This window comes from Rosa rugosa, chromosome 2 (assembly GCF_958449725.1).
Source record: "Rosa rugosa chromosome 2, drRosRugo1.1, whole genome shotgun sequence".
NCBI lineage: Eukaryota > Viridiplantae > Streptophyta > Magnoliopsida > Rosales > Rosaceae > Rosa > Rosa rugosa.
This window is the reverse complement of record NC_084821.1, coordinates 3160696-3173392: the sequence shown is the minus strand read 5'-3', so window position 1 is coordinate 3173392 and position 12697 is coordinate 3160696. Positions and strand designations below refer to the sequence as shown.

The 12697-nt window shown below is 39.7% G+C and overlaps 1 protein-coding gene across 1 annotated transcript; it reads right to left on the bottom strand.

The window, feature by feature from the left end:
• Nucleotides 1–3040: 3040 nt before the first annotated feature.
• LOC133728501 (protein FAR1-RELATED SEQUENCE 5-like) lies at nucleotides 3041–5399 on the bottom strand. Its single transcript, XM_062155910.1, has 3 exons — nucleotides 4877–5399; nucleotides 3235–4783; nucleotides 3041–3146 (listed from the first exon to the last, which is right to left on the bottom strand). The coding sequence occupies exons 1-3, from the start codon at nucleotides 5397–5399 to the stop codon at nucleotides 3041–3043; spliced, it is 2178 nt and encodes a 725-aa protein (XP_062011894.1).
• Nucleotides 5400–12697: the final 7298 nt, after the last annotated feature.

Genomic DNA, 12697 nt, shown 5'->3' with positions numbered 1-12697 from the left:
GGATTTCCAACGTTAGCCGTTGGATGTGGTTAAATGAAGCTCTACGGCTATGATTAAAACAAGAAGGCATGGGTCATACGGGTTGGAGATTAAAATGGAACCAACCCGGGTCTTATGTAAGACCCACCTGCAAATCTCGATTCTTCTAAAGTTGTCTTCTTTAGAACAAAGTTCGATTGCGCATCCTCTCTGCAACTCAGGTTAGTTCTCCAACCCCTTGTTCATAAGGTTAACTGTGCCCAGCATACGTCTTTAATTCAATGTTCTTGATTGATATTTTTATTCATTGGATGAGTATTAAGGTAATTGCTGTGTAATAATATTTGGGTTTTTAGCCTCAAAATTTGTTGGTTCAGAATTTACCCGAATCAATGGGAAGTACCAGTAGTCTCTGTCTAGGGATGTCGATGAGACTCAAAGTGAGTTGTGGGTTTTGTTTTCAGATTTGAACTTTCTTTTGTGAGAGTTGTGGGTTTGTTCCATGCCGACTGTTTGATGTGTGATGTTAGTTGTAAGAAGAATTTTCTTTAGAGTCAGGATAGCTGGATAAGGACTAAAGAGATTGAATATGTCAGATGTACATGAATTTTTTTCTCTGGTGCTAAATTGGCGTGGTTTGGTCATGTGGCTAAGAAATTATTAGCGGGATTGTCATTTAAGATGGCCAAGTGAGAACTAAATTAAGAAGAAAAGCTAGGCTTAAGGAATATTGTAGAAATGGATAGGTGTTAAATTACTTTTTTATAACAACACGAGTTAATCTTGGGTCTTGAGTCAGGATAGGACTAAGGAGTAAAGAATTGAACAAATCATATAGGCCTAAAATTTTCTCTGCTACTTAAGATGATGACATGATGTAAGATTGTTAGGACTATCAAATTGATTATTGTTTTCTTCATTTCAGTCAGGTGAGATATATGTTGTATATAGTTCTTGTTCACATATGTACTAATAAAGATCTACTACTTGGTATGGATGATTATTGTCCTAAAACTGATTATATACTATATTTGAATGCTTTGGCAGAGCCATAACCACTTGGTAAACGCATCTGTCGCAATGTTAGTTCACTTGGGGATATTGTCCTGTTGATAGTAGCCTTGTGTATCCACTCTGTCTTTGAGGGCCTTGCAATTGGAGTTGCTGAGACTAAAGTTGATGCTTGGAAAGCCTTATGGACAATTTCTCTTCATAAAGTATTTGCAGCTATTGCCATGGGAATAGCTCTTCTGCGAATGATGCCTAACCGTCCGTTCTTATCGTGCGTTGCCTATGCTTTTGCATTTGCTATTTCAAGTCCTATTGGCGTGGTCATTGGAATCATAATAGATGCGACAACCCAAGGTGCTGTGGCAGATTGGATATTTGCGATTTCGATGGGTCTGGCGTGTGGTGTGTTTATCTATGTAGATGTAAACCATTTATTGGCGAAGGGTTACACACCCGATAACTGCATTTGATTCTTTTACTTAGAGCAAGGAACGCTTGTACATGAGATTTGCCTATAACAATTGTTTATACTCGAGCATGCTGATGCATGAGCAGACCGAAATATTTTTTTACAAAACCAAATGAAGATAGAGAGCAGTTTATACTTTTAAGATGATATCAGATTAGTGACTAAGCACTAGCTTTGTGAGTGGTATTATGTATGTTAGATAAATGAGAACAATTGTGGAAAGAACAATTATGTATTATGTATGTTAGCAATGGAATGCTGCAAAGAACAAACTTTTTCTGCTCAATCTGATCACTTCTTTATACTTTGCTGTAGGGCTGGGATTTTAGCCCGAAAACTCGAAAACCGGCCCGGATCCGGCCCGAACGGTCCGGGCTCTTTAAAAAAATTTGACAATTTTAAAAAAACCGGCCCGAAAATATTATATAACGGGCCGGGCCCGGTCCTTAAAAAAAAGAAAAAAAAAAAAGCCCGAAGGCCCGAACTACATATTATCGTTTTTAGTTTCTTATTCTTCTTTCTCTTTCTCTCATCTTCTCTCTCTTCTTTCTCTCCTTTCTTTTCGTGTCTCTTCTTTTAGTTTCTTATTCTTCTTTCTCTCTCTTCTTTCTGTCCTTTCTTATTCTTCTTTCTCTCATTTCTCTTCGCATCTCTTCTTTTAGTTTCTTATTCTTCTTTCTCTCTCTTCTTTCTCCTTTCTTTCCCGTCTCTTTTTCCTTCTCTCTTCTTAAGTTCTTATCTTCTTCTTCTTTTTCTCCCCAAACTCCATTTATTTTTTTTCTTTTCCCTTCTCTCCCCAGATCAAATCAATTGTAGAATTCCTTCCCCCTCAGATCAATTGTAGAATTCCTAGTTCTCCTTTGTCTTGACTCAACCCCAAAATCTCTCTCTCTCTCTCTAGTTTTTCTGTAGTTATGGCGATCGGATCGGAAGACGAATCTGAGTTGCAAGGTTTGGAAGCTTGATTGGATAAAGAAGTCTGAAAGTTTTTCGATAATGAAGTTTGAGCCTGGGTAAGAGGATCAAAGTCTGAGCTTGATTCTACAAACCCAAACTTTCAATGGTGGTGGTTAGGTGGTTTTGGAGGGCGGAGGAATTTGTGTTTGGAGCAACATCTGTTCTCAGATCTGTTGCTTTTTTGTTTTTTTTTTTTTTTAGCCTTTTGGGCCCGAAAAGCCCGAAAAAATCGGTCCGGGCCCAACTCGGTCCCAGAATTGAAAAAATATTATTTAGGCCCGGCCCGAAAATTTCGGGCCGGGTCCGGGCTCTAGAAATTTTACACGGGCCGGGCCCAATCCCAGCCCTACTTTGCTGCCATGCTGCAAAACCAAGTACCATTTTTCTGCTCAACTCTTTCCTTCTTTATACTCTGCTCTATTCTGCAAAAACAAGTCTTTGAGATAAAGTCTCTTCAAAGGCAGGGGAACTTAATTGTCATCATCTTCATCGAAGGAACTGGGGTCCTTATCTTCATCAAACCAGGTACAAACTTTTTCTGCTCAACTCTTTCCTTCTTTATACTCTGCTGCTATGCTGCAAAAACAAGCCTTTGAGATAAAGTCTCTTCAAAAGCAAGGGAACTTAATTATCATAATCTTCATCGAAGGAACTGGGGTCCTCATCTTCATCAGTTGATATTGTCTCGTGATCATCTTCATCCTTGTCCGCATATTTGTCAAGAACAGAACTACATGAAAATAACATCTAATTAACTAACAACTTCCTATAAAAAATGAAATGATACAAGGAATAAACAAAGTTCTTCACAATGTTACCTATCTTTAGGCATATTAAGCGCCGGACAGTTCCGTTTATCATGTAATTGCCCATACAAACCACAGCCATGACATTTCCTTGTACTACTTCTCTTTCTCTCTGTCTTTTCCTTTGACTTCTTAAGCCTTTTTCCAGAAGCCTTTGCTTTGATAATCTTTGGCTCATTATACCTATGTTGAACATCACTTGGAAACTTCTTACCGATACTTGCACTTTCACTACTATTGACTTGCATTTGTTTGATCTTATCAAGCACATTGTCAAGAGCCTCGATAAACATGGTCTGAGCTTCATCAGGATTTGTAAGGACTTTGTCAATAACAAGTGAAGCATGATGAAATAATTTACTACGTTTCACCACCAATGCATTTGTATCTGTTATCTCCAACCCATCTAGGTCCTTAACTACAGTAGCATTTGCAGCTTTAGTCCATCTGTTCAAAATATATTGGTCAGGCAAGTAATCTACTTCCTGAACTTTCAGCAGATATCCCAAGATGTGCCTACAGGGGATTCCTTCACTTTGAAATTTTTTGCAAGTACATGAAACAAGGTCCGTATGCTTGTCATAAACAATTTCCCGATCCTTTTGAATCTGATCACTTCTTTTCTTGACCAAATACAATCTTTGATTGTCATCCTCTCTCATAAGTTGAAACCTGTAATTGAAAAAGCTAATATAGAACTCACTTTGAAATTGTTGGAAACAGGCACGAGTATAAATTCCAGACATTTGAGATTCCATAGGATGAGGGGTATTCAACTGAGGCTCTTCATTTGCATCAATATGGGTAGAAACTAACTCTTGATGACGTTGATGTACAAGTCCTCTATTAAAGCGAATCACAAAGTCTAGTAATGAATTTTTGTGGTCAACATACTTCTTGAAAAATGAATGACAACTTTCAGCACGTTGGCTACTTGACATTCCAGCCGAGAAAATGTGATTACAGTATGCAGGCACCCATGATGCTCGAATGTCATAAATTGATTGAAGCCATCCATTGTCACTTAAACCACTCTTCTCAACAACTTCCTTCCACTTCTTATCAAATTCTTCTGTCATCTCAGAGTTCCACACACAACTTCTAAAGTCATCATAATATTCATTACATTTCACTGCACCTATCTTTTCTGAAAACTTATTTAATATGTGCCAACTGCAATACCTATGGAATGTGTTAGGAAGAACTTGGGAAATTGCAATCTTCATAGCAGGATCTTGATCAGTAATTATCATTTTTGGGGGACTTCTTCCTGGCATTGCTTCTAAGAAAGTATTGAGTAGCCAAACAAACGACTCTGTGGATTCATCACCTAAGAATGCACAACCAAACATAATGGTCTGGCCATGGTGGTTAACCCCTAATAGTGGTGCAAATATCAGCCGATATTTGTTAGTGTTGTATGTTGTATCAAAGATAACTACATCCCCAAAGAAACTATAAGCCCTCCTGGAGGTCGCATCTGCCCAAAAACAATGTTTGATTCTATTTTCACTGTCTTCCTCTATCTTGAAATTGAAAAATGAATTCTTCTCCCGTTGTGCTAAAAAATGAGCATACAACATATCTCCATCATGTCCTTTCAACTCTTCTCACTTATCTCTTTCATAATTGTATATATCTTTCCCTGTGCAACCCATATTCTCAATTCCTCCTGATTGAACTTCAAGCAAACTGATCTGTTGGTGGGTTGGAATATTTACCAGTCCAAGTTCCATGGTTAAGCATTTGGTAGCATTTGAAACTTGACGATGAGATGGTAACAAATGAACTCTCTCTGGAGTTGTCAAAGGATGGTTATGAGCCTCCGTAAATTGAGTGATTACATATATGCCACATCTCTTCACAACTGCAATCTTTGCTAGACAACCCGTTCTTATGATCCCTTTCCGCTTTTTTGGTAGAGCCGTATGTTTCTGTGAATGCCCTTCTTTGCGACAACAAAGTTCTTGTCTTATAGTTTCAGATCCATCTTTACTCTTGGCAGTAGAACTTCTCCGAACACTAAACCCAGCTTCAAAAGCATACTTGTTGTAAAATTCAAAAAAATCATCTAGTGTTCTAAATTGACGGTTTTTTGTAGGCTTCAACTCATCCGCTACTTGAGGAGTGTACACTTCGGTGGTCTCAGTAGAACATGAAACTGACCCTAAATTCATTGCCTGAAACATAGTCCCCGACCTATAATTTTTCATTGCAAAACAATGAAACCACATAAAATTAAACTACATGAACTTTACAATTTTATAATCAAGGCAATGAATGAATGGCAAACCAATTAAACTAGATTGATAATTACACATAGAATCCCAAACCAAAGTCAGCAGAGAAACCAATTTTAGCTTTTATCGATTCAAGGCCCCATCATCCTGACCAAATCCAAAGTCAACAGAGAAAGAAGACAGAACAAGCTTTTGTAAAATCTATACCTGAATTATGAGTGCATTTGTCCTTAAAACCAAAGGGTGCAGCAACAGTTTTCTCTCTCCCTCTTCAGAAACATCACAGGGAATCAAAAGATGTTAGAGGTAGAGGGAGTGAAAGAGCGGGAGATCAAAGAGATTAATTGTCAAAAGAGCGGGAGTTTGTCGAGCTTAGTTCCAGTTTGGTCTTATATAAGACCCGGGTCGGATCCATTTTAATCTCCAACCCGTATGACCCATGCCTTCTTGTTTTAATCATGGCCGTAGAGCTTCATTTAACCACATCCAACGACTAACGTTGGAAATCCGCAAATTTTGAAAGTTACGGACGTCCGTAACCGAGAATCATTGTATGTATATATATATATATATATATATATATATATATATATATATATATATCCTTGTTTTAACATAATTTCTTTCATGTACATTTGAAGTCATACATGTTCTTATGTAACTAGAAAACGCTCTGCTAGAGTTTTCTTCCTAGCCGCATTTTAGCAGCACCGCCGTTGGAGGTGATGATAGCTCTTTTTAAAGCTATTGATTTTCCTTATTCTCCTGCAAATATGTCGATTGTAATATAGGGAAATAAGGGTCTCCCGCAGAGGATTAAGATAAACTAAAGGCTTCAACAAAAGTCACAAAAACGTGACTGCAGCTCCTACTGAACCGCAGTAGAAAAACAAACTAAAAACCTAACTAAAACAACCCAGAAAAATACGAAAATTTACAGAGATATACTAGACACGTAAAGAGTCTAGCACACAAAATTTGGTGAATTTTGGAGTTGATTTGCTATGGAAATAAAATACAGAAAAACAGAGAACAGAAAGAAAAATGAAATTGAAGCAGATTTGAAGTTGGTTGAGATCAAGATAATGAAACTAGCTAGGAAGGAAGTATCCACCCCCAACAATAACACACAACACACTTTGTCCAATTTATCACCAATTAACTTAGTTGAAGATACTCAGATTGGCTCGGTACGCTTGAACACAACCTATTACTCTTTCTTACCTTGTACGCTAGGCAGGAAGTGCTCTACACCTAGACTATTCCCAAGCAATGCAACCTAAAGGTACGTTTATTAGATTAAACATGCAGAGATCATTAAGTTTGAAAAGAGTTTGAGCAATCACTAGGCATCGCAAATAACTTAGAGCCTTGCTAAACCTAGGATTTTGTTTACTTGCTAGTGAAAACTACCAATTACTTCTCTAGATAATTTGAGGAATCCAACTATTGATCCAGGCATCAAACCATCAAAGTATTAGAACCCTAGCATGCATACTAAGTAGTCCTCCAAAGCATACAAACATAGAATTCATCAATGAGAAATTGGTAAACAAAACCTCAACTTTATTAATTGAAAACAAACCGAAAATCAAAGCATGTTATGGATCATGTCTAGGGGCTTCAACAGCTCCCTAGCTACTGGAAATTTAGTTACACATAATTGGAATCAAAAACACAAAGGAGTTCATGAGAAAGGAAGACAACAAAAATCAGAAATTGGGAAAAATACGATCAATGATCGATCTTTGAGAAACAGTGATCGATCGTCTCTGGTGTGATTTTGCAGTCTTGCTTCTTCTTCTTCTTCTTCTTCTTTGGTGTGTCTCTGGTTCTTTTTTATGTGATATGGTCTGTATGTGGTTGGTCACTCTATTTATAAAACATGGAAGGAGGCCCCTTAATGTAGGAGTTGCAAGTTTCAAGGGCACTCTTGCAATTAGGCCAAGCTTGTTTACTTGTTCTATTTGATTTTCTCTTCTTAGGCTGAATTCTTTGACTTGTAGATCCTTTACAGCTGATATAAAACATGCTAACAGCTCATATAAAACGTGTATAACTCAGCAAAGGATCCCCAAGAAGCCTCAAAACAATCTGCCAAGAGATAAGGAAGGTGACTTCCTTATCTGCCTCACTTAGGATTGCCTTTTTAGCCCTTCTTTTAACTCGGTTTCATTTCAGCTTTGAATGTGATTTTTAACAAGATAACAGCCTTGATGTTGATCTTTAAGAGTGTATAAAGATCTTCTAAAAATCCCCTCAACTTGCTGCCCAAAAGCAGCCTTGAAAAGCCTTCAAGATAAGGTCTGTCAGAAATTTCCAGATTTTCCTTATCTTCTGGTCAATTTTATGGGCTTGTACACCGACCTTGTAGCTATCTTTCTGAACGTTTCTTAGGCCTATAATGCCCTATGATATCATTTATTGACGTCCAAACAATATCCTTCCAAAAGACTTTCCAAGAAAGTCTCCAAAAGACAGCTCCAATATGCTTCATAGATAAGACTGAAGGTGGAAAGCTGATCAGGATGCCTACTTTGTGCAACGTTTCTGACTTGATCCTTGACTATTATGATCACTTGATTTGGCTTTATTGTAGTGAAATATCTGGTTTTCACATGTAGTCAAGAATTGCTGCCATGGTGCACTCAAAATATCTTCAAAATGGGGTCCAAATATAGAAGAAAATAAGGCAGATTCCAGTTTTCATATTTTGCTTCTCAGCAACTGTTTTGCACGAAGTTTTCCACAAGCTTCCCTTCTTGTTTCTGACCACATAAATGGTTGTCCTTCATCTTTTGCATCAGTATTATACATCTGAGCCTTAACTTGCCACAATTGAGCTCCTATTTTTCCATGGTTGATCCACAAACCTCCTAAGAAAATAACAAAGTTAGTTTGATCTTTTTAACGAAATAACTAAGCAAAAGTGTAAAGGATTAAACTATAAATTCGTCGCATTTTATGCTCCTATCAGGTGAGTAGCGGTGTTTGACACCGGGATTGTCGTGCACGGCTCTGAGATTATGGCCTTGAGCCCAAGGTGAGGTCGGTGGTTTTGTGGGGAGACAGACGGGATCTATACACGAATTGCGATTGTTTCAAGGTAGGACTCCAATCGTAACACAGAAGCGGATCAGAGGTGGTGTTTTTTGCCTGCTTGGACGAGGCTCGCTTCACCGATCTCGCCTGGGGGCAGATTTCCAGCTGGTTGCGTTAGGAGCTGAAGCGAGGGGTGCACGGCTTGGGTCGTCGGTCTCTGCTCGGAGTTTCTACCGGATCTGATGGTGCGGTAGACCGGGCGACCACAGGAGGGGCGAAACACGGCAGCAGCAGCCTGACCAATATGAGCTAGGGCTGTTGTCCTTTTTGCTCAGGTTTGGGCCTAGGCTCTTAGGCCTTGGTCTAACCTTGGGTTGATGGGCTCTATACTGTGGGCCAGTAGGGAGGGTGTCTTGCTACCTTCTTTGTTTACTTAGTGATAAAGGTGTGCCTGGTCTAAGAGGTGGACCTTCTTGGGCTTTCAGGTCGATATATGGTCCATGACCAATCGTTTTGGGAGTTGATAATTATCTAAAATAAGATTGGCTATCAAGCGGCTTATGGACAAGGAGTTGGCTTCTATATGTTTGCTAGGAAGTAGTATTTTGTTGGTACCACAATTGCGCGATTGGCTAATGAGAGACTAGAATATGAGTTTGCCCTAGGAGACACAAAGTTGTTCTTTGTACTATAAGCTCGCTTATGGCGAGCTCTAAACAGTCTTGTAATGGGTTTGCATTTGCTTGGTAGAGTTCAGGACTTGTCCGTTTCCTATTCAAGTGTATGTTAGACTCTAGCCCATATTTATGGCTATTGAATATGATGAAATCAATATCCTCTTTAAAATAAAAAAAAATCAATAACCTCTTTAAAATTTAAAAAAAAGTCCTAAATGTTGTAGTATACATGAATCATATTGTAGTATATATGAGTCATAGTATAAATGTCTATATCATGTATAAATAGGCACTTGAGTGTATAGATAAGGTACTTGAGTGTATAAAATAGGTATAGAGACTTGTGTGACAAGCTTTATGCCAAAGGGCAACAAGCATGGCAATTATAATCATCACAGCTACCATGTTGAGCTGCAGCTGTAAATCAAGTTGATACCAAGCTTGAGATTATCTTTGAGCTTTCACACTTGTAATGTATTCCTATAAATACCCTCTTGTATGAGATGAATAAACACACATGAATCTCCATTCTCTCTGAATTATTACTCTCTCTATATTCCTGTCAATTTATGCTTGTCCTCAAACACGTTATCAGCACGAAATTGCTCTAGAATTAGAATCGAAATTGAAAAGAGTAGAGGTAGTTCATAATCCGATCGAAGTCATTTTTTCAAACCTACAAAAAACCTCCAAACCCTAGCACATATCAAAGCCCTTGATTCAAGAAACTCATAACCGGCCTCAGAACCTCCAGAACCGGCCGGCAACAGCCTGAACCGGCCACCGGAAAAATTGAACCGCTGCCGAACCGCTGTCGAAGTCCAGCCGAGCTCTGCCGAGTCCTGCCGAGATCTGCCGAGAAGCTGTCGAGCGAGTCCTGCCGAGAAGCTGCCGAGCGCATCTGCCGAGTCCTGCCGAAAGCTGTCGACAGCATCTGCCGAAAGCTGCCGAGACCTGCCGAGAGCATCTGCCAAGCCCCTGCCGAGCAGCTGCCGAACACCTGCCGAGCTGCTGCCTAGCAGCTGCCGAGTTGCTGCCTAGCATCTGCCGACAGATCCGCGGGGCGAGTTTCCGACACTTTTCCGGCCACTCTCCGGACAATTTTCCGGCCACTTTCCGGACACTTTTCCGGCCATTTTCCGGCCATTTTCAACAACTTTCCGGCGACTTTTCAAGCAATTTTTTCTGTCAACTCCGACAACCTTTTCCGGTTAAATTTTCCGGCAACATTATTCCAAGGTATTATTTACTAAAAGTTCCCGTTTTTGAGTTTTTACTTCATTTTTCTCCTCTTTCTTTTTATCGAGAACTTACAATCAAAAAGCGGAATTATAGAAATTCACGCTAAACGAACTAAGAGCGTTCGTGACCAATGAACTAAGAGTGTTCATAATATTCGGACTAAGAGCGTCCGCAAGCATCGATTTATGACCCTATTAAACATCATTGTTTAGGTCTAATCCAAATATTCTTGGAAATTGATTTCTTGGTAGCATAGCTCCGGAAATCTTATTATGTCGAATGAACCTAGACTCGATTTTCAAATCCTTGACTCAACAGGTTCGGATTACCATAGTTGGAAAACTGACGTTGAGAACCATCTCACATCGAAAGGGATATTGCCCATCATACAGGCACCAATTGCGGGCCTTGTGTTCCAACGAACATCCATAAAGCATGCACAAGCAATTATCTTGATGCGACGCCATATAGACAAAGCACTCAGATTAGAGTATATGTCTATCAAAGATGCAAGGGACCTATGGGCAGCGCTAGAAGAGCGCTTTGGTAATATCCAAGATTCCCTCCTCCCTGACTTGAAGGTTCAGTGGAACAATATACGCTTCTCAGACTTCAAGTCTGTTGCTGAATATAATTCAGAAGCTCTTCGCCTAAAGGCCATGCTGAAGTTCTGTGAAACACCTCTCACAGAAGAAGAACTAATTGAGAAAACTCTCTCCACCTTCCCCGTCCAAGCAATTATACTATCAAAGCAGCATCGCACTGAATTTAATGTTGGACGACTTACAAGGTTCAATGAGCTCATCAATATTTTGTCGGTAGCTGAGAAGCACGACAACATCCTTGTAAAGAATTATAATTCAAGGTGTTTGGCTCCAATTTTGTTGCAGCTGGTCAACAGTCTCTTTTCTTGCGCGGGCGTGCCAGCACCGTTCGGGTGCGGTCGTCGGGGGTGTCCCTTGACCTGACTTCTTTCAAGCGATTGTGGACGAGGAGAGCACCAACCTCGTCGTGGGATTCTTTGTTCCTCGTGGCGAGGACTTTTGCTGAGCTTCTTCTTGTTAACACAATCGATACTCAATGTTGTAGATCGAGCAGAGCGACATCACCGGGAAATGTTGAGATCTTGCTAAAGCGTGACTTTAGCTTGGCTGGGTTGCTAGGGCGTTACCCTTGCTTGGCTGGTTCCGTAACCGTTGTGGTCGCGGCACTACCGTCGGCTCCCGAGGAGACTAGGACCGAAGCACGTTGACAGAGGGTTTGGTGGCACTGAAAGTCGGCTTCCGAGAAGACTAGGACTAGGAGTGTGATCACCGCTAAGAGAAAGAGAAAGAGAGGGAGAGGAGTTGCTCTTAGAGAGGTTTGCTCTAGAGAGAACTTAGATCATCTTAGAGATGTTGTTGTTGTGTTGTGAATGTGTGTTTTAGAATGAGAAGAGAAGGTGTTTATATAGGGAAGAAAAAGAAGAGTGAAATGATGAGTGGAAGAAAAATAATGAAAGTGGAATATGAAAGTGATTTGTAAAATATGGAAAAGATAGAGAAATGATGAAATGAAAGCAAGGCATGAAGGTGCAACAACATGGAAGTGATGATGATCTATTAAAGAGATTGTCTTGAAAAATGTATCCAAGGAAAAGAAGAAAAGCATCTAGCTTTCTTCATGTGGGTAGGAAACATGAACATGTGAATATTGAGCTGGTTTTAGGTCAATTTCTGCCCCTTTATTCCTTCAATTATTTCTCCAACAAGAATTCTGAATTTCACTATGACCTCTTCATAAAAAATGTTCCATTATGAGTGTAGATCACCCTGGCAAAATTTCAGAATTTTTGGTATAGTGGTTGGGCCGAAAACGCTGCTGGACCTCTTACAGGTCCAGTTTTCCAGTTTTGCTTCTGCAAAAGATTGGACTGATTGTTTGAAGGCCTTCCACTCAAAAACATCTCTGGCACTCTTCATAAGAAATTATCCTTGGGCTGTCTAGAATGGATCTGCAGAGTTTCAGCTCATTTCAAGTTCATTTGGTCAGTCTGCCACCCCTCCTTCCTTGTCTAGCTCGGTTTTTTCTAGCCGAAGTAGGAAAATATGCTAAAGTTGACTTGTCATACTTCCATAGTAGGCTTTATTTAGCCTCTAAATATATATTTCGAGCTTGTCGACAATATATAGCTTGAGCCACTGACATTGGCTCAATTTCTCCAAGACACGCCTCAATTTCTCCAAGACAACGCCTTGTCAGGCCAAAATGTTTATTTTGGGTCCAAACACAAGG